This window comes from Podarcis cretensis (assembly GCF_951804945.1).
Source record: "Podarcis cretensis genome assembly, chromosome: 10".
Taxonomy (NCBI): Eukaryota; Metazoa; Chordata; class Lepidosauria; order Squamata; family Lacertidae; genus Podarcis; species Podarcis cretensis.
In genome coordinates, this window is record NC_137179.1 from 22,975,485 (window position 1) to 22,997,895 (window position 22,411).

Genomic DNA, 22,411 nt, shown 5'->3' on the forward strand with positions numbered 1-22,411 from the left:
ACAATGCTAAGAACCGATCTAAATAAAATGTTTCAAATCGCTGAGATTTGACTTTCCTGCTTAACTGTTACAAAACTGTAGTGTCACCTTTCAACGTATTTTCTCTTGGAACCATGTAATTTAACCTATGATGTTTTCTTCCTCATACGTTTTACGTTGTGAAACTTCTGGGTCTTGCCCAAGTTAGGTTTTTCTTTGTTTTTGCCTCACAGTTTGCTGTTTGTCTCCAAGTTCTTTGAACATCACCCAATACCGCAAGAGGAGGCCTCCTTAGAGACGACCCCAGTATCCGGATCATACACTTCAGTGGCCCCCTCAGATTCGCCTGGGTATGCTCTTAAATCCTGCTGTTCTAATAATAATGTGGGTTTGTAGTTTCTGAAAGGGAGGCTTGGGATTCAGGGGGAGGGGAACTGGGTGTCTACACCCATTTATATCAATATATTGAATAGAAATTAAGTGATTTTTATACAAGGGTTTAAGAAATTAGCGATAATAATGAGGAAAACTTTGTGAAGCATTTATTCATCCTTACTTATCTGTTTGTTCTGGCCTCGGTTATAGTACTACTGTTTACAGCTTGCTCTGGATGCTTTGGCTTAAACAGTTTGCTCAACAAAGGTCAGCTTTGGCATGAGAAACCTTTCTTTCTTTCAAGGGATCTGATTTGTATAAGCAGACGTTGTTGGGAGGTTGCTATTGTAGCATTCTACATTGGCCCAAAGTGGAGCTTGAGTGCTTTTCCTTCCCAAGTTTTGTTTGTGAGTAAATTGCTCCCCTGACACAATGGCTGTGTTCACAAGTCACGGTTTAACATGACACGCATGAACCACTGGGAAGTTCAGGAATGCTTCACCTCTGCCGTCTCCTCCTCCTCCTTAGCCAGGAGGACAATTTTGGAAGCATTTATTTCTGGTTTTAGTTAACCTCAATTCCAGATCCAGACACCACAGAAAACTGGTTTTAGCTTAGGTATGTACTTCTGTATGTGATAGGCCTGCCCTCTCATACAAACCATTTGCAACTGTGTCTTTACTTAACATTTTGCATGTACCCTAATAGGGTCCATATTTGAGGTGCAGGGCTGATGCCATCATTCATCTTTCTGGTTCATCATTTTGGACACCATGAATGGTGTTGTGTGTGTGTGTTTGTAGACTTATTTTGAGGTAAATTTCTATCCTACCTTTCCATTTCCAAAGAAGTGCTCAAGTTGACTCGCCTAAATAATCAGTAAAACAATTTATAAAAAAGCACACTCAAGAGTAAAAAATAATTCTTTTATTTATTGTCTTTATCAAATTTATGTCCCACCCATTGGAGCCCAGGGCAGCAAACATCTCTGAAATAAAAATGTAGCTTAAAAACAACAACAAAATATTTGAAACATTTAAAAACTGCTAAAAACAATGAAATACAACAGCACCTGTAACCAAGCATGCACTTGAATAAAAACAGAAACTTTTTAAGTAGATGTCTGAAAGACTACAGTGATGGGGCTTGCCTAATATCACTTGGCAAGGTGTTTCCAAGCACTAAAGGCCTGACTCTTGACAAATGTAGAACGAAGATTGTGATGCACTTTTAGAAGTGCAAGTTCTGCGCATCAGAGTTATACCTGAAGTAAAATGGTCCCAGCCTGTTAAGGGCTTTATATACCAATGGTAACCCCTTGAACTTGGACCAGTGGTGAACTGGCAACTAGTGCAGATCTTTGAGCACAGGTGTAATCTGCTGACACTCTCACTCCTATGAGTTATAGTATATTGCACTAACTTGCTGTTTTCCAGACTGAGCACAAGGGAAGCCCCAGTAGAGTGGCATTGTAGTAGTCCTATCTTTAAGCTACCGATGCCTGAACTGCTGTGGTTATGCTGCCCCCCAGTCCAGGAACAGTCACAGTTGTCTTACTAGCTGAAGCCTGTGGGAAAAAAGAAGTAACAAAACGAAGTTCTTACAAAGCATTTAAAGTAGTAGAGAGCCACAGATTTGGTCTTCAGCTGAGGACAAAATACAGGTGAAGAGAAGCCAACCAAGGAAGCCAGTTCTGTATTCTGTGATATTAGCCAGGGTTGGGGCAGGATTTGTAGCAGTTGTCTGAAGCGCAGACAGCCATGGTGTGCCCACCATTTTAGATTTGCAATGCTCTGGTACAGAATCACTCCAGACTGTGGATGTCTTAGCCTTGCACCAAGCAATATAAAAACTGATCCTAGGATGTTGGGGGGACAGAAAAGTGGGTAGGGACCATCTTGTGCCAAGATCAGCACCCACCAGATCTTGGCAGCTGCCCAAAGTGTCAGATGCTGAGGCCAGGCTTACCTAAGAAGGTGGCAGGGGGCATGGAAGAGCCACACAGTATATTATACGTAGGGCTGCCTCTGAAGACAGCTTGGAAACTTCAGCTAGTGCAGAATTAAGCAGCCGGGTTGCTCACTGGAACAAGACGGTTTGAGCATATTACACCAATCCTGGTCCGACTGCACTGCCTACCAATTAGTTTCCGGGGCCAATTCAAAGTGCTGGTTTTGACCTGTAAAGCCTTTAAACGGCAAAGGACTGAAACACCTCAAGGACCGCCTCTTTCCATATGAACCTACGCAGACCCTGAGATCATCTTCTGAGACCCTCCTTCGTGTGCCGCCTCCTCAAGAGGTCCAGAGGGTGGCAACACGAGAACAGGCCTTCTCTCCAGCGGCTCCCCATCTGTGGAATGCTCTCCCTAGGGAAGTTCACCTGGCACTTTCGTTATACACCTTTAGGCACCAGGCAAAAACATTCCTTTTTAACCAGGTCTTTGGTTGACCTGATTGACAGCCTATACCCTTTTAAAATGTGGCTCTTTTTTTTGGGGGGGGGTTATTGGGTTATTGTTTTTATTTTGATTTTATATATTGTGATCTTTTCTGTGAACCACCCTGAGACCTCCAGGTGGTATATAAATTAAATAAAATAAATCTCAGTGGGCAAATAGATTCAAGTGGGTGGAGATGGTTCCAGTTGCATCTTCTCTGCAATAACTAGGGATCCTGGCAAACCTTAACCTTTTTTATGCCTTGACTTTCTCAGCCCATCAGTTCTCCCTGGTCCTTCTCCTTCAAAATCCATTCCAATACCCCAGCCTTTCCGACCAGCAGACGAAGACCATCGGAATCAATTTGGTCAACGAGACCGTTCCTCATCTGCCCCCAACGTGCACATCAATACTATAGAGCCTGTCAACATTGATGTAAGTTGCCACCTAGGCTTGGTCTTTAGAAGCAGCACGTTTCTTTTCCTTTGCTATGCTACTTGAGGAAGGGGTGGGCAAACAATGGGCCATAGGACTTGATAACCTGGATAAGTCCTGTTCTTCCAAGGGTGGAGGAACAAGTGGGTGTACAGGGTTGGAAAGAGAATTAAGACTGTCTTTTAACTGTGTGTGTGTGTCCATTCTTGAACTCTTTGGAGGAGAAGGAAAGGGATATTTGTTAATCGGCTGCAGATTCTGAGCCATGCATTGCGTTATCTCTGATGATCAAACTCACATACACAGTGAGGGATCTTAATACATCATGCTGCCTGAGTTTTCAGTCCCCATGTATAATATCAGGAATTGGTGTTATGGGCAAGTTCACATATTCTATTTAAGTGACAGCCAACCCCGTGATAGTCTGGCAGACTGTGTCCATGACTACATAAATGGGTGAGACGTTATTGTTTGTTACCCACCCAGAGCCTTCAGAATGGGGAGGGATAAATACAGAAAAAATAATCCTTTCCCAGCTTGGCTGCCATGGCTGGGTAAAAATAAACAATTACGATGTGATTTCACACTGTGATTTCCAACTATTTCACACCCTTTGATTACAGCTTGGTGGTTGTTACTAAATGGAACAGGTGAATGTGTTCTAATGTGTTCTAATACATGCTGTGTGCATGTTCATGGCCTGAACAAATTTTTGACTGGAACATTTTGTCCCTAATTATTTAAAATTGTCTAATACAAAGTCCAAGGTAGGTAGTGAGATCTTGTGTGTGCGGTCCACAGCAGCTAAAAATTACTGTGGATGACAGCCAACCATGGTGATCTAGTTTCACAATGGACTTCCCTTTCCACTCCTTCTACCTGCAGCCCCTTGCACATCCTCAAAATCTGCTTTGGGGGGTAGTGGGAGGAGAGGAAGGGCCATCACATCCACTGGCATGACGTTGAATATAGCCCTGAGCATACAGTCGCCTGCAATCCATTGGTATTACCTCATGCTATTCTTCTAGGACATCCCAAAACAGAATTAGTTGCCACTTCTATTTTGCTTGATGAATCAGTATTAACTCAGAAGCTTGCTATTTGTTCGTAGTGGAAGTGGTCCATAAACTTAACGCCTTGCCTATTTAACACTGCTAATTGATGATCATCATTCTCCTTGTAGTGTCAATCAATAGTCTTCATTTTCCCTTGCTCTTTTTGAACAATATTTTAAGACTATCTTTTAGAGCAGAACATGGTTCTGGCATCTTTCCCCCGCTGCTTCTAGACCCTATTTGCTAATTCATTTAGCTTGCCATACCCAGCAAAGTTCAAATGGCCCTATGCGTGGGCAGGTATTGGCAGGCAAGTGACCATTTTGTGGACAGGAGGAAACATCTTCTTTATGCAACTGTTGTCAGTTGACATTTCTTATATTTGTGTTATATCACCGTAATTATGACAAGCAACTGAATTAATGCATTAATAAGATGCATACAGCTTTGTTTTTGATTTGTAGGAGTTGATTAGAGATCAAGGGTTGCGAGGAGAGGGAGGTAAGTGATTTTGTTCTCTTGCATAAAAAATGCATTGCTTTGCCCCCTCCCCTTTGTTCCACCTTCTTTTGCAAAATACAGACACAGAGAGAAATGTAAACAGAACAGTGAAATTTAGCTGCACTTGCTTGTCCCATGACCTTTGAGTTTGTTTGATGAAAAGTTTTAGTGGTTCACTCCTATTGTGGGCGAAGAGGAGGGGAGAACATCATGCAAAGTGGTAGCCAGTGGTTTTTGTGTTTTTTTCTAAAGTGGGTTATCAGGTGGGAATAGTAGGGGGTAACAGACCTTCAGTAAAGTTATCCTTCTTTACCTTCCTTTTATCTTAAAAAGGCCAAACGTGCCACCCATCTATCTTGATATACAACCAGAACACCTACACAACAAGGACTTTCTAGGGGCCTGTCAGCCAGCACAATTTGTGAGCAGAATACTGAGCACTGTTCCTCTCTAATTTTACAACATGGGAGCATCCTAGAAAAATCCTCATGGCATTCAGAACCACGAAGGCTTGATCTATGTGACTGTTGAGAATGCAACAGTCCTTAGCATATCCATAACTTTCTTGGTAGTAGAATAGATCAGATGTACACATATTTTGATATATTTTTAAAACAGGCTCCCAATAAACAGGGCACCTGGCTTTAATGTTTCCAATATATAATTTTTTTGAAACCAATCCTTACAAATACAGCCTAAAGGAAGCATTCCCTTCTATGTTGTGAGAGACAGAGCTGAGGAAGCCTTCTGCCATGACACATGTGCCTTGTCTGAGAGCAAGGTATGCTTTTTCCTATAGATTGATTGATTTTGTTCCCGATTGCATATTTATACCGATTTAAGATGGATGTCAGGGATGGGCAGGAGACTGAGGGACCGGACAGAGGAGGAAGATGCAGGGTAAATGGCCAGCGATTTCTAGGGTTCTGGGCCATGTATGTGGCAGCAACCAGGGGAGGGGGAAGATATGGGGCAGCCAGAGAAACAGGGGGAATAGGAGGCGGAGGAAATTCTGCAGGAGGTCTTGGGAGTCTGAAGAGCCCGCAACAGCCCCAAAGAAAGTTGTGCCTTCAGAATCCCTTCTGCTGTCTCCATGCTCAAGGAGGGGCTTGAAGTGACAAAGCTGCCATTAAGGAGGGGCTGTTGGGTGCTTGCGCGAGTGCACCGCATCAGACAAGGGTGGAAGAAAGCAGGGGTGGCAGGGCCACACTGCCACTCTCAACTGGGCCGCGGAGGGAGCTTGCCTAGGCAGCTAGTTAAAAGGGAGTGGTGTGTATATCTGGTGCACCATAGGAGCTGATGTGCCAATACAGAACTAAACATCTAGCTGCTGCTCCTCAGTCTGGATGCATCCAGGACAACAGGTATAGTGGCTAAGATGCTCCCATGCAGTAAAAAAGTAAAGCAGCCTTGAATTGACTTCTCATGAATGGGTCCAACTCTTGAGAGTAAAAGCCAGCGCTGTGTGTTTATATCCTTTCCCCACCTTGTAACAAATGTGCTTATGGCAGCTGCTGCTGCTGCAAAACCTGTTTGGGTTAGAGCTCCATTTGCTAACTGGCTGCCAGGCTTCACATTAAGGCTTTGACTTGGCTCGTCATCATTTGAGTGCGCAGTATGGGCTTTGCCATATTATGCAGGAGAGCATGTGTCCCTAATCAGCCGGCCTTTTCGCTTTCCATAGCTTCTTTTATGTCCCACCCCCACCTCCCTTTCTTTTTATCCCATTTGCAATTTACGACTTCAGTGTTCCAAGGCAAACCTTGTTTCAGCCAGGATTTCCTTCTTCTTCTGTTGGTTCCATCTGACAAGCTGGCTACTACTTTGCAATTTTGAGTTCGGAGGTGTGAATCAAAACCGCAAACCCCACCAGTTTAATTATATTGCCCGTTTTGACTATTGTGTATGTCCAGATAGCTGTGGCTTTTGAACAGTTTTGCCCATTTTGTCCCAACATTTAAATGTTGTGTACTATGATGTCATTTTAAAACTCTGATCAATAAGCTCTCTGCTGGGCATCTGAGAATATGTAGCAATTCCCTGCCATTTGAAAGTATGCTGTTCAGGGTTTTGTTTTTGGTTTTTTTGTGTGTTTTTTTAAAACAAAAAACAAAAAAAAGTAGAAATATGGGGTTCTCCCCTGCAAAGTCATAAACAATCTATGCCTAGGAGTCAAAGCACCTTAGTTATGTCCCATGACTTTCATTTCTTCTGTGTGTCTGTCTTCCTGTCTCTGCCTGCCCGTCTCTTTCTCTCTAACAGCCCCTATGAACCAGCTGATGCGCTGCCTTCGGAAATACCAATCCCGGACTCCCAGTCCCCTCCTCCATTCTGTCCCCAGTGAGATAGTGTTTGATTTTGAGCCTGGCCCAGTGTTCAGAGGTAGTTGGGCTCTTCTTTCTCGTTTTCACCCAAATCAAACTAAATAAAAACCACAGATGCTGTTTGTGCCTCACCCTCACAGCGTGTGTATGTAAGTGTGTGAGTTTATCAAAACACTGTCTTTTTTGTTTTTTTGTTTTTTGGGTTTGTTTGTGTTTTTTTGGCTTGGCCTGGCTGGAATGCTTTGAATGTGCTTTTTCACCCATTTTCACTCACCCTTATTAAACTCACAAATTACTCTGCGTTGGATATAGAGCATTGTAGAGATGATGTTTTTTCCATGCTGCCTTTCAAAAAGTGTTGCTTGTTGCGAGGGTCTCTAGTTGCAGTGGAAATGAGGATAGGAGAGGTCCTGCAAACGCTTAACATCTGTACAAACTATTTTGCACTCCAAGAGATTCTTCTATTAAAGGCTGCCAACTGACCTCACCCACCCCAAAGAAAACAGCCTAGCCTACTCCTGTACCTTTAACAATAGGTTGCATCTACCAAAATTAACAGGTTAAGCCTTTTCTTGGCAACAGATCAGCCTGCTTTTAAAGTCACAAGAGCAAAGGTTGGTAGAAAAGTTGACAACCCTAGCTGGGGTTCCAGCAGAACCATTCTTGTTGTCTGTCTGATGTTAAGGCTTTGCAGGATTTTGGAGGAGCCTGATATTCCTAATTTCCTTGACTGTCAGTTTCAACTTAATGCTTGAGATAGAGCTCCTCAATTAATATTGTCTTTCAGAGAACTGTTGCAAAGTACTAACAATTCTGCTGACAACTCACTTCAGTATATAATTAATTACCTTCTAGTATAATTTATCTCACTGATGATATGTTGGGGCTGTGACTAATCTGGATACTAATGGAATATATTACAGAACTCTGCAGACATCAGTTGAAATCAGGTTCGGTTTGTGTACTAAAGCACAAGCAGGTTCCATTTCGACTTAAGTCTGTAGCTATTTGGCTGCCTCTAAACAAATTCTGCTAAGCAAAAGCATCAGGGCTGCAATCTAGCACAGAACTGGGCATGCTTAGTGATATTTTTCTCTCTCTACTAGATTGTGGCCCAGATGTTAAACTGAAGCATGATTCTGATGTGGCAGTGCACAGCCATAAAACGCATACAAAAGCAGCGATACACAAATTTGAATGCTTCCATTTTGAAGCAATAGGCAGTTCACCCCATTTGTTAAATAATTTCCAAAATGTATAGATTGATCTCCAACTAAGTCACACTCGGAGTAAACCTGTTGAAATTGATGAACTTGTTATTGGAGTCGATTGATTTCATTTAGTTTACTTGTGAGTATGACCCACGTTGGATCTCACTCGTAGCTTTCATAATAGTTTAACCAGATAAATCAGATTGAACACTGTCTAAATAAAGTTTTGTGATAAGTAGTGCAGCTTTTTCAAAAGTTTCAGGTTTTAATTATGACCGTAGAGATAATATCACTTCTAAAAAGTGAATAAGAGCAGTCCCCTCCTGCTGTAGGATTAGCATTGTATTGATGGTCCTGTGTCTTTTGAAATTTAGTCCAACACTCCTGGAAAGTGTCAAGATGACACTTCAGACCAAGTTAGCAGTTTGTTAAAAAAAATTAGCAATTTCCAATGGTAATTTTACACATTCATTTCCCCACACAGAGCTTTTTCTTCAAATTTTCAAATCCCAATAGATACTGGCCCTGCTAGGTAAATCCTGGTTAATGACTCCCTGTGAAAGAATAGCAATCTAGTGCATCCTGCCCAATCACTCTTACCCTGGCACAAGCAGGACCAGCAAGGCATAAAACTTAGTTTAGCATGATGTCTCATAAACTATGAACGTAAAGCCAAAAACAAGCCTTGGGTTTGCCACACTGGTTTGTTCAAGAGAAACAACCACGATCCTGGGTTTGGGAGAAATGACAGCCCAGGCTTCATGGCTTTTTCATTACAATCATACCAAGGGAGGAGCAAATTGTGAGTCAACAGGCAGCATTACCATGGCATGTGAACGGCATCATAGGAGTGGAAAGGGTGGATACTACAAGTGCAGAAAAAGCAGAAGTAACCACTGTTATGTGTAGACTGAGAGGACAGACTGAAAGATGCTGCAGAGAAGAGGAGTTAAGGGCCTCAATGCAGAAATCTGGGCTGCATTATTCAGTCTGAGCCAGAGGTGGAACATCTGTAAGGAAGCGTCATGGATAGCGGGAGAGAGTAAATTGGATAGAAGACCAGGGAAAAGCCAGGCATTCGTTATAGCTGAAACCATCAGCACAATGAGAGCCCTCAATGAGAAAAATTGTTTGTCTAGGAACAAAGCTGTAAGGTCCCCCAACCCATTACAGGATGCAGGAAATATGAGAAGCCTTTAGTCGCTAAGGCAGCAGTCGTAAATGCACTTGTGAGGAGTAAGCCCCTTTGAACACAGTGAGACCTACTTCTAAAGTAAATAGGCGTAGGATTGCACTCAGAATTCTTCTGTTGGGAAAAGAAAACAGTTGTAAACTTAAATAGTACTGTCATGGATTTTACTCTTCCAAACCTGAGCTTCTGATATTCCAATACCCAAATTGCATTTTTATTCTTGTAGTGCCAACTAGTAGTGCTCTGTAAATAATAATACTCCTATTGAATGCTTTTAGGGTGGGGTGCTGCTTAAGGTAAATGAGATAGTTGAGCAGAAGGCAACTTCTGCTTGGATACTACTTTTGTGACAGCTCCTTCACAAGCCCAGCAGCAGAACAAACCATGACCCCCCCCCACACACACACTGTGTTATTGCAGGGCTCAGAATCCCTGAAGCCTCGTAGAGGATTCAGCACAAAATCCATCTGTGTGTGGCTTCCTTGCTTTTGTGTCCAGGCCAGTAACATCTTTTGCCCAGTTATAAGATACACTTCAGCCGCTTGAATTAGTTCCCTTTCAGGTGGCGGCATAAAGCTGTGTAGATTTAGGCCTATTTGTGGCTCTTGTGTTCATCTCTTTACATGAGTATCTCCCTTCAGCTTCAAGAGCTGTTAGCTATGTAGCGTGTGGGGTGGGGGAAGGCTAACAATTGAGGAGGGGAAGCATTTCATAGACACTATTAGGTTCACAGAACTCACTTTACAGTTCTCTGGATCTTGGCCTCCCCTTTTAATATTCTTTCCATTGAGTCCAAGTTGGTTTCATGTCCAACTGTAGTCAGATTATCCTAGGGCAGCCTTTGCTAATCTAGTGTCCTCCAAGTGCTTGGGATCACAACTTTCGTCAGCACAGCCGAAAACACCTGGAGGGCGTCAGTTTGGGGAAGGCTGTTACAGGGTTAGTGGTAGCAAGTCAGGAAAGCCAGCAGAATTAAACAAAATATAAAATAGTCTGAAGTTTCTTTTAAAAACAGGCAAACCAAGTGCACAAACACGGTTTCACTTTGCATCTTGCCTGCTTAAAGAAAGGATGCGTGCAGCCCAGAAAAATCTAAAATGTGCTTCAGGTTGTTTGATTAAGGTGGGCTTTAAATCTTTAAGCCTTTTAACTCCTTTTGCACTCATTTTAGAGGCCCAGTCCCCCTTTCACATTAGTTTAAATCCATAGTTTGATATGAATGAGCAGCACGCAGGTCCACATTGCTCAAAAGTTCCCATGGTGCTCCTTTCCCACTCCTGATTCTGCTCCATGGACCAAATAAGCCAAAGTCTGGCTTGTCCAGTTGTCAAAACCTGGGCTCAAGGTCCTCCAGACAAACCACAATCTGTAATTGAGGCTTGCTCTTCACTTACGACTTGTGGTTTGTTTGCAGAAAACCAGTCACAAATCAGCGTTCAGACAAGATAACCGGTCAGACTCTGGATTGTTTCATCTTTGGAGTGGCAGGAGCAGGGGAGGTGCTCTGGGGGAACTTGTGAGCATTGAGCAGCATGTTGCTCACTCGTAGTGCACCAAAGTGTTTTAAACTATGGCTTAATGTAACATGTGAGCTGGTCCAATAATTAAGCAACTAATTGCAACTGGGCAGTTTGCAGTGATTGCTGTTGAACAAGCTTGATCTTTCCTCTTTTGTGAATTAAAGGCACAATCCCACAGAAATCAGCAGATTTTTTAAAATTGAATTTAGTGTGCTAGGACTGCAACCTTGAAAATGTATGTTAAGTGCACTTGTTTCGTAAGTCTTACCTCTTACTTTTAAATGCTTTTTATGTTTGGAAATACTGCATCTTAACTGCAGTTTCTGCACTTAACTATTGTGTGAAACAAGCCTAGCAGGGAATGTTTATGTCTTTAGAAATCCAGAAGTACTTTTGACTTTTAATCTCAAATACAGGCTCAACCACGGGTTTGTCTGCCACACCACCTGCATCCTTACCCGGGTCCCTCACCAATGTGAAAGCGTTGCAGAAATCCCCGGGGCCTCAGCGAGAGAGGAAATCTTCGTCCTCTTCAGAAGACCGGAGCAGAATGGTAAGTCCAAAGTTGGTTTATTGAATTGGCAACCAGGCTTTACCACGTTAGAGACTCAGTGTAGATGTTGTGCTGCCCAAACTTCTAACTGTGGTTAGAAAATCAGGAGTGCCCCAAACACTTGGGCACTTATTCTTCCCCCTCCTCCTATATGCCAATTCCCCCTCCCCTTCATTTGCAGAGGTAAACTTAGTGTAGCATTATGCACTATGGCTGCAAACTATGGGTTGTAACTACTTATGGTTAGCAAAAACAAAATACGAAACACCAGTGTAGTTGTAAGGCTTTCTGCGTTAGGAAAACATATGGATGTATTACTAAGGTTGCTTTTCTTGCAGAAAACTCTTGGTCGGCGAGACTCAAGTGATGATTGGGAAATACCAGATGGCCAGATCACAGTTGGACAAAGGATAGGGTCTGGGTCATTTGGAACAGTCTATAAGGGAAAGTGGCATGGTAGGTAATTCCTGCACCAAACCATTTTTTATTTATGAGTTGATTTTTTTTTCTATTTTAAAGCTTGTGACACCAAAACCTTAGCAGATTAAGCCGATCTCAATTTTGTTAATGCTTTTGAGGCCTCTTATTCTTTGTTGTCTCTGTAAAAGCTCTCCCAAGTTTGTGTGCTAGAGTGAGAAGAGTGTCTTTTGAAGGAAAACACAGTAGTTGGGGTCCAAATCCTGTGCAGCCGTTTCTATGCACCCAGTGGAGCTTTAGTCTTGCGGTTTTTTTGAACAGCAGTGTTCTACGCTGCATAGCAGATCTCTTTCGAAAAGGAGGGCTCAGGCATCCAAAAGCAGTTTGTGATACGGCACGACAATAGTAATCAAAAGGAAGAAAAGCCACATTTTGCACCTAGAACACCACATAACAATATCTGAGTTTTGTATTCTGCTTTTTAAAAAGACAAGTTGAGCAGCTGTATTATACAGCTGATATTCTTTAAAATTGCTTTTTCAGGTGATGTCGCAGTGAAAATGTTGAATGTTACAGCCCCCACCCCTCAGCAGTTACAAGCCTTTAAAAATGAAGTAGGAGTGCTCAGGTAAGGTTGTGTTAGTTGCATTTTGATGGCTTGACTTCCCTTGAGAAGCCAGTGAGCTTGAGCCATTTGTTCAGAACACTGTGCTCCTCCCAGTCCTTCTGCTGAAAGCAGTTTGTGTTTTCCTGATATTTTCTGGTCCTGTGTTATCCCTTATAAGCATGTCTTCATGCCCACACAGTGAGGGAATACTGGATGCTTCTGCATTGTCAATCCATGTTACCACAAGAGAGAAAGCAAATCTTTCCTGCACTTCCTTCTCAGCCTTCATGGATCCTTGTTTTCCCTGGCTCTGCTCTGCTTGATTACCTTTCCCCCATCGCTCCCTCTCATAGTAAATTCATGTCCTGAATGCCAAGAGCTACATACCCAAAATGGAATCATTGAGAAACAAGAGGGAGGTATCGAAATGCTTGGGAGAAGCCTGAGTACAAAAATATTTTTTTTAAAAAATCTATAGGGGCACTCCCCCCCCCAAAAAAAAAACAAATAAAAAATATCCGGATGAGCACTGAGTCTGCTCAGAAGCCCAAAGAATGCTAGGTGTCAGTAGAAAAGAACAGCAGCAAATCCCAGGGCAGGGAGAGAAAAGGTGACATGATGGGTCCCAGAAGAGGTTGTGGCTAACTGGAACTCTGAGCCAAAGCATTCCTGTTGTGAGGCAAGAATCCCCTGTAACATTGCAGGTTCCCAGTGTCTTGTCAAATGCCAACTGTGAGCCTTCTAGGCACAGTCTGTGCTAATTCTTCAAAGTGTCTGTCACAGTAGATAGAAGTTTTACTCCATCTTTCAGACTTCAGGACATTCAATTAAATTGATTGGCAGGAGAATCTGTACAGACAGCAATTATTTCATATGGGGTTGTATCCAGTTTTGCCTTTGCCTTTGCGGAAAGCACTTCTGCTTGCCCAAGTCGGGGTGGAGCATCTCCCTTGCTCCCTGAAAACCTGTTCTCAAGGTTTAGAAGACCTTTCATATCAGAACAGGATATTGGGCAGAGGGCTGCGGTAGGTGGGTAGGTAACAGTTGTGTACCCCAACCTGAGTACGTAGTGGCAGGGATAGGTAAGCTGAGGTCCTCTAAAGAGGATGGCCATCATCCTTGGTCATTTAGCTGTACAGCTGAGGGCAGATGGGAGTTGGAGTGTAACAACATCTGCAGGGCACTAAGGCTTAACCACTGTTGAATGCAACCCATGATGCAAAACAGCAACAACAACAATTTTATTATTTATACCCTGCCCATCTGGCTGGGTTTCTCCAGCCACTCTGGGTGGTGTGCAGAATATATAATACATTTAATGAAATAGCTGCTACAGGATGTGGCAGTGGTCACTAGCTTTAGATGGCTTTAAAGGGGATTTGACAGTTTCAGCCATGATGTCCATATGGAATCTGCACTAGATGGACTTTGGTCGAGCCAATAAGATTAATCATATATCAGGGCATTCATTGTTCGAGCCCTTCAATCCATCAAAAGTGTTTCCAGTGATTTTAAGCACTCCTTTCTTTCCACAGGAAAACAAGACACGTGAATATATTGCTTTTCATGGGTTATTCAACAAAGCCGCAGTTGGCTATAGTTACGCAGTGGTGTGAAGGCTCCAGTCTTTACCACCATCTACACATCATTGAGACCAAATTTGAGATGATCAAGCTGATAGATATTGCACGGCAGACAGCACAAGGAATGGAGTAAGTATAGTATCATATACTCATTAGGAGAGAAGGAGGGAAAAGAGAGTTCTCCACACACTGATCTTGCCAGTGCATGTGGCAGGGATAGACAACCTGTGGCCCTCCAGACATTGTTGGACTACAGCTCCCATCAGCCTCAGCCAGAATGGTCAGTGATGATGGGAGTTGTAACTATCAGCATCTGGAGAGTCGCAGGTTCCACATCCCTAACAGGTTAATTTGGCAGCGTCATAGAATCAGTGGGGATGCATTCTCCTAAATTCTTCCAGATACTTTGTCTGGTGGCATAGACACTTGGAAATTGACATGAAGTCCCTTCTTTTTAATATGACTTGACAGTGATTATTGTTTGGTAGTGTTTAAAAGCTCTCCAGTATTATGTCGAGTGTTTGCTTAAAATTGAGGTCTCACTTTGAAGTGTTTTATACAACTCCAATACTATTTCTAAGTGGGCATTTTTTTCCCCTATGGCAAGCAGTTTTTTCCTTACTAGTCTTTTGTTCAAACTTAGCACATTGTTTAAAGATTTTCATCATTTTTACTTTTTACTGAAGACAGCTAGAATAAAATCTCTTACATTTTTCCTCCAGCTAACATCAGAGCATGATGTTTTACAAGGGCTGACACCAAGCCATCCGGTGTCCTGTCATAAAACACTAACAGCTGTAAAGACTGATCAGTAGCTGTATTTGGGTGACTATCACAGGAGAGAAGCTCTTACCAAGACATTTTAAATATAACTGTATTTGTTTTTAACGTATGGTGCTAAAGGAGTTTATACCCAAAGCACTGCTTTTCCGCGAGGGGGAAAAAATGAATAGGTTTAGTATTTTAATTCCCATTCCTGATAACACAGAAGGGCTAAGCTGGAAGGGCTTAGAATGGAAGCTCACATTTCTTTCTAGTGCTGCTTCCTGGCATATCTGCATAGAAACAAGCAACTGAGCTGCATTACCTTCAGGCTTCCTCCAGCATGCATATGGCCTGCTGTGATATGCCCTCTTCCCCAAGTCAAGCCTTGCTGCAGATTGGCATTCATGTAATACCAGCATGTTTTAACAGTCTTTCCAGTAACAGGAACAATGAGTGTGTGATTTGTGTTGCTCTACAGTGTTCTGATATAAAGGAGAATGATTTCTCATCTTCCCTTTTCTCCTAAAACATTTCAAGTGGGTGTGAAGAAATTGGCAGCAGTGCCTCATGATACTAGAGGGGTGGAATATGATGGAACCATAAATGTCACTTAGGCTAATAAATATGAAGCTGTCTTATAGCTGATATCTTCCGGCTGCGCAATCCTAAGCTTGTCTACTTGTTTTGAATTGCATTAATTTCCAGGCAACTTACTGCCAAGTAATTCGTTTTTGTATTTTTACCTGCTTTTCAGCCGGGATTGGCACCCAAAAACAGATTGCACTGAAAACCCACTATTAAAATGAAATTTACAATATATTAGAGCAGTGGTTCCCAATTAGCTAACTACTGAGGACCCCCTGTTTTTCAAAAGCCAAGCCACAGACCCCCTACTTCTGAAAATTTTGATAACTCTACGATAGTTACCTCAGCAAAGCAATTTTTTGAATAAAGGATTTTAGGTCTACTGAAAACAGATTATTATCATTCAAAAATGACAAATATTTAGTTGGGGGGGACGCAAGGGATGGGGCCACGGACCCGCTGGGTGCGTTCCATGGACCCCCAGCAGTCCCCAAACCCTTGATTGGCAACCAGTGTATTAGAGAGATTAGGAGATGTTTGGGCCCTGGCAAAGTCTAAGCTCCAGGCTGTTCCTCACAAAGGGGAGTGGGCAGAAAGAGCTGCAGATTTGTGCATGGTGTGTAGGTTTGCAATTCAGTTGTCTTAAAAAGCTGGGGCGTTGCAGGTGCTGATAATAATAACAATAACAACAATAACAACAACAACAATTTATTTGTACCCCGCCCATCTGGCTGGGTTTCTCCAGCCACTCTGGGCGGCTTCCATAGAAACCAAAAATACACTAAAATATCACACATTAAAAACTTCCCTGAACAGGGCTGCCTTAAGATGTCTTCTGAATGTCAGTTAGTTGTTTATCGCTTTGACATCTGATGGGAGGGCATTCCACAGGGCGGGCACCACAACCGAGAAAGCCCTCTGCCTGGTTCCCTGTAGCTTTGCTTCTCGCAATGAGGGAACCGCCAGAAGGCCCTCGGCGCTGGACCTCAGCGTCCGGGCAGAACGATGGGGGTGGAGACGCTCCTTCAGGTATACTGGGCCGAGGCCGTTTAGGGCTTTAAAGGTCAACACCAGCACTTTGAATTGTGCTCAGAAACGTACTGGGAGCCAATGATAGGTGCAAGCTGACATAGCAAGCTGACTCCTTGAAGGAAGAATGAGAGACAAATGCAGTAAATAAACAAATGGCTTAGACACTGTACAACTTAGAGACTACCTTTTGCCATATGTTTGTGTCATCTTTGAGATCATTCAGCTTCACGTAGGCTCTTGATAAGCAGAAATATATAGTCAACTTTCTATCTAATATTTTCTTGCTTTCCAGTTACTTGCATGCCAAGTCAATCATCCACAGAGACCTCAAGAGTAATAGTATCCTTTTTCTAAGAGACCTGACCTTTATTGTTCTTCCTCCCTTCCCACATCCCTAAAGTGAGTATCTGTTCTGAAAACATGAGAGGAAAAAGTATGGTTAGGTGAAATCAGCTGATGATCTGTGGGCAAGGTAGTTGTCCCACTCAAGGCTTTTTGAAGGGTTTATGCCTAACTAGCAGCAGTGGAGCAGAAGTGAGGATGTACATCCAAATTTGTATCTTACTGAAAATGTGAAGTGTGAATAAATCCGTATCTGCATTCTGATTCATATTTTAGTTTATCCTTGTAATTACTAGTCCAGCAGGCAATATGCACATGGTTCTCCTTTGCTAAATCAGGGTGATTTGTTCTTTGTTGCATGATGACATCAAGCCAAAAACAAATCAAGTGTTGATTGAAGAAGTATCATGCACACAAGTGATGTATATTATTATGTGACACCATGGAAGCACTATGCTGGCTTCCTCTCAAACCAACATTTGACATGCCGGAAACTCCCACTAGCCTTTTCAGATTTTGAAGACCCCATACAGTCAACCCAGTTATAGAGACTCTTCCTTAGTTTGTTTATTGTGCTTACTATTAGATAATAGGAGCACTGTTCAAATTTCAGCTTAGAATCTATAAGTAGCAACTAGATAATAATGCAGGATGATGATCTGGGCTTTTGTAGTAGTTGAATGGGCACAATATGTACTCTGATGGGAAATTAGGATTGCCTCTTTCCCCCTTTTTTTCTTTACATCCTCTGTTCAGATATATTTCTTCATGAAGACCTCACAGTAAAAATAGGTGACTTTGGTCTAGCAACAGTGAAATCACGATGGAGCGGGTCCCATCAGTTTGAACAGTTGTCTGGATCAATTCTATGGATGGTAAATAAAGGGGGTATTCTCTGAACTATTTTTTGATCCACCCAATATTTGACACCATCTCCTGTGTAGATGTATATTCATTGTGCCTCTAGGACAGGGATAGCAACATTTATAAGGCATCGTAATAGAGGACTGCACTCCGCTGCACATGGAACCTTCTGCTTTTTGTATGGTATTGCAAGGGAGTTCTCCTTTCTCCTCTTTCTGGAGGTGAAATCCCAGTGCACAGATCCCTTGCCATATTTTATCCAATAGGAGGCTCTATTTTCCAGTCAACTCTGTGTTCATACAAAATGTTAGCCCGGTAGATTTCCCTGTTATAATCACTGAAAAGTGATAATAACTCTCCTTAAAGCAGTTTATTACCTGCATACCTGGGGAAATGATGGATTAATTTGTATTAATGAGTGCCAAATGAGTAGGCTAAATATGTGGCTATTATAGACATCTTACATCCATTAAAGGCTTTTATGTCTCCCTTTCAAGAAATGGAGTCTCCGGGGTTGGTGACGTAAGACATAAGAAAATAGCTTTTCAATGCAACAGAATAAAGCAGTTTTCTTCTCTTCTACATCACAGGCTCCAGAGGTAATTAGGATGCAAGATAAAAACCCATATAGCTTTCAGTCAGATGTGTATGCATTTGGGATTGTTCTTTATGAGCTGATGACTGGGCAGTTACCATATTCTAACATCAACAACAGGGACCAGGTAAGGCATTCATGGCTTTCGGGGAGGCTTGAATTTTGTTGGTGCTTTCACATTCTCATCATTTGTCATTGTCTGAAATAATTAATGAGTGGTTTAAATTTTTAAAATGGCTTTTGGCATAAGTGCCTTTTTTCCTGCTTCAAGTAGACCCTAATTTTTAAAGGTCATATATCAGGAAGTAGAAAAATACAGGAAGTTTTAATGACATAGACTTGTGGTGTCTTCCACTAGGCCCTCACTTAAGAGCCAGTGTTTTGCATTTGATAGTATTGGGCTTGGACCAGAGAGGCATGGGCCATGTCACCTTGGACAAGTCATGCATTGTCAGCCTAGCCAGCCTCCCAAGTTTTTGGGGATACAATGGGATCACACACACCCATGTACATTGACTGAATTCCTCAGAGTTAAGGTGGGAGATGACTGCAAGAAAAAATAAACTTTGGCATCAGGTAAAATAAGTGAAGTGCTCTAGTAAGAAACCCAGAGGATGAAATGCCAAGTCCCTAATTTGTTTTTCTTTGATCCATACCACATCCCAATATTTGGGATATTTTTGCCCTTTTTGATGAGATCTAGTTCTGCACAACTGGGTATCACATTACACTGAACAACTGGCAAGTGAGCAACATTATGGTCAAGATTCAAAGAATAACACAAATAATTTAGGGCTGAGGGTCTTTGGGCTTGGTTTTTATTCCCCAACTAACAACCTCCATGGTTTTTGAAACTTGAGAGGGCTTTCAGACTCAGCTTGTGTTGTGGCACATGGTCTTCTCTTTAAGTGAGATTAAGAAATCCCACTGGATGTGCTCAACCCCATGGACATAGCTAAAGTAGATCTTTGGATCCTGGCTATCCCTGCAGAACAGGGTGACTGGCTATTTCTTGAGTTTTGACAATATCCAGTGGGCTGGCAGACAGCTTGTACAAAATGAATATTAAAACTGAGTTGCACATAGGTTAATTTAGTGTCTACCTTTGAGTTGTCTAGCAGGCAGCATAATTTATTCAATACTGATGCCACATTGCAGATATGTATGTATATCTGAGTGTATGTATTCATATTAATTCATTCCAATCAGAATATAACTGGTTACCAAGCTACCATTGATGAGTATGTTGCACACCTTATTGTGAAATTACTGTTACCCTCCAGTGTGAAAAGAATTTTAAATTTGGGTTTAGAAAATCTTGAAATATAGGATGGACTGAAAGATCACAAGCTCTGTGCAAGCCTGGAGTTCAGGGTTATTATTATTATTTTACATTAACACTTCCCCCTTGCCCAGTTTAATGTAGAAAGTAGATGTTTGCTGGAACCTCCTCATTCCCACTCTTCTTTTCCTCCCTGCTGCAAACAAAGATCATTTTTATGGTGGGGCGAGGATACCTCTCTCCAGATCTCAGCAAAGTGCGAAGTAACTGTCCCAAAGCAATGAAGAGGCTAATGGCAGAATGCTTGAAAAAGAAAAGGGATGAACGACCCCTCTTCCCACAGGTAAGAAATATTCCTAATATTTGACTACATTCAAATTGGACAAATTGCCTTGCTAGGGTCAGCAAGCACCAGCTGAAAGGACTATGCCGAAATTACCTCCCAGTGCAATTCATGGCATCCAAGGGCACAAGGCCAATTCTTAGGCTTTCAGAGGGTGGAGGATGAAATTGTTTGGGTAGTTTCATGGCCCAGGATGGGATGCTTCCTGTGGCTACAGTGCTGTTGCTTTTCTCTTCTCACTGTAAAGTAAGAAGAGCTGGCTGTTCTAACAGAAGCCTTATTTATTTAAAATATTTATTCCTCACTCTGGGCCCAGCTTTCACATCAGTAAAGACAGCAAAGTCCCTGCCCTTGGGCTTACAAGGCACGGCACAAAAGGAAAAAAGGGATGGGAAGGAAAGAGGAAAACAAGCAAGCTTAGTGTTACAAGTAGCTATAATAACCAGCTGCATGGAAGTAGGTTGTTCGCCATTCAAAGACAGGCCTTGGTAGGGCCCTGAGGCCTGGTGACCTAGCCTTCCCAGAAGTGTCTGCAATGCAGCCGGAAGTTGTTGACCTCACAGTGTGGGGCCTTGTAGGCATAACTGGAGTCTGCTGGCTTCTTGTCATTCCTTCTGCAGCAGTTATGGGTCACAGTGCCAAAAACCCCATAGCAGACGATCCTGTCGTTCTTCCTCACAGGGTAATTGCTTCCAAACATTCTTAGGGGTGAGAGTGGAAGGAGGCCTTCTCTGTTCTGGTCGTCCCATCTCTGTCCTGAACAGCTTGGAAGATGTTAGCAGTGCAATGGCACTGGGTGATGCTAAGGTTGCAAGCATCGTCCAGGGTCATTGTTCGGGGAAGTGAAGTGGCAGCCGAAGCAGAGAGCTCCGGCTGCCAAAATAAATGGAAAACCCACTGGTACTGCTGCAGCAAGTGGCTTGTTTTCCTGCTGCAAAAAGTAATTTTTAAAAGGCAGCCCTACATTGCTTTATTAAATGTCCTTCTTCATCCACCCTCAATTCGGGCTCAGCCCTCACCGTGGGAGCTTTACCTTTCCAATAAAATGGGGAGGAGAGAATTCATATTTCATTTAGACTGGCTCTAAGGGAGTCTAAATGAGTTTCTTATCATAAATGCATCTTATTTTAGAGCAGAAAATGAATGGCTTGCCCTTTGGCATGTACCTGCCTTGGGAATCGCATAATGGTAATAATAGCCTGCTCTGCATGTGGAATAATAGAATTGTTGCTAGAGACACACTGGTTTCTGCCTCTCTTTGTCTACGTGACTGTCTCCATGGAAGTATTAGCACCATGGGTCTTTTAAACATAGTCTGTGAAATAGCTGCAAGTTCCGTTTTCCTGCTGCAAAACACTTCACCATCACCTCCTTTGTTGGTTTTGGTTTTTCATTCCACAGGGCAGCTTCAGATGATTTTATCAATACACAACAACAGTTAGGGGACGTCCCTATTGTGCATATCATCAATACTGAATGATGCCCAACTCTTTCCAGTGACAAGAAATCAGTAGAGCTTCAGTATAAAGGCCCACTGGGTCCGTTTAGTCCAGCAGTTAGCTAGGATGAGAGTCTAAAGCCCTTTTTCAATCTGGGATTCGCTGTTAAGCCTAATCTGCATTGTGGTACCAACTTCTACCTTTTTTAGCCTATTGTGTCTGCAATTCTTTCCCCCCTCTCCTCTCCCCTCCCCAATTCCTTTCCAAAGGAAAACAAAACGGTGGGGCTAATGGTGTTACTGGTACAACTCGCATGAAATCTAGACATGAGTCAGGTGGATCACAACCTGCTGGCCGAAGACTAGTAAACAGGGAGATTGTACAATCCCAATAGAGAGCACGGGCCATCTACCATGCTGTCAACCTTTCTGAGAAGATTGGACAGGGGCTGGTACAAAACATGATGAGCAATTGCAGCATCAGTGCTCTTAAGAATTTACTTCAGCACCATCATTTCAGTGCTTAAATGGCAGTGTTCCTGTTTTGCTTTCTAGACATTTCTAAAGCCTTTAATTCCAGCATTGCCTCTTAAACAGAGTGCGCCAAATCAAGCAGCTGCACTGCCATCTTTGTAGGAGGGGCAGCTTTAAGTCCTGAAGGGCAGTTTCTTCTCTCTTTTACTAGGTTTCTCAGTGAACATTGCATAGGTACGTAGGAACCAATCTCTACTAAGTCAGACCATTGTTTCATCTAACCCAATATCGCCAACCCTGGCAGCAGCTCTTGGTGGTTCCAGACAGAATTCTTTCTCAGCCCCACCTGGAGACACAAGGGATGGAACCTGCATGCAAAACAGGCGTTCTACTACACAGCGACAGCCCTTCTCAGAATTGACAGAATTATAATTCGTCGAGAATTAATTTGTTCCAGTTTGGAACTGCTCTGTTGTCTTCGCTCTGCAACACCCACTCT

At 42.6% G+C, this 22,411-nt stretch overlaps 1 protein-coding gene across 2 annotated transcripts in view; it reads left to right on the forward strand.

Annotated features, from left to right (window-relative positions):
* BRAF (B-Raf proto-oncogene, serine/threonine kinase) overlaps nt 1-22,411 on the forward strand; it is a 59,576-nt gene that overhangs the window by 24,299 nt on the left and 12,866 nt on the right. Inside the window, exons 7-18 of one of the 2 annotated variants that reach the window (XM_079992411.1) lie at nt 213-329; nt 3,070-3,229; nt 4,749-4,785; nt 7,048-7,167; nt 11,449-11,585; nt 11,924-12,041; nt 12,546-12,630; nt 14,145-14,321; nt 16,867-16,913; nt 17,673-17,791; nt 18,371-18,502; nt 19,866-20,000. In XM_079992411.1, coding sequence (XP_079848537.1) covers nt 213-329; nt 3,070-3,229; nt 4,749-4,785; nt 7,048-7,167; nt 11,449-11,585; nt 11,924-12,041; nt 12,546-12,630; nt 14,145-14,321; nt 16,867-16,913; nt 17,673-17,791; nt 18,371-18,502; nt 19,866-20,000 — 1,384 coding nt within the window. The remainder of the gene's footprint in view (nt 1-212; nt 330-3,069; nt 3,230-4,748; nt 4,786-7,047; nt 7,168-11,448; nt 11,586-11,923; nt 12,042-12,545; nt 12,631-14,144; nt 14,322-16,866; nt 16,914-17,672; nt 17,792-18,370; nt 18,503-19,865; nt 20,001-22,411) is intronic. The other variant, XM_079992412.1, reaches the window with a different exon arrangement.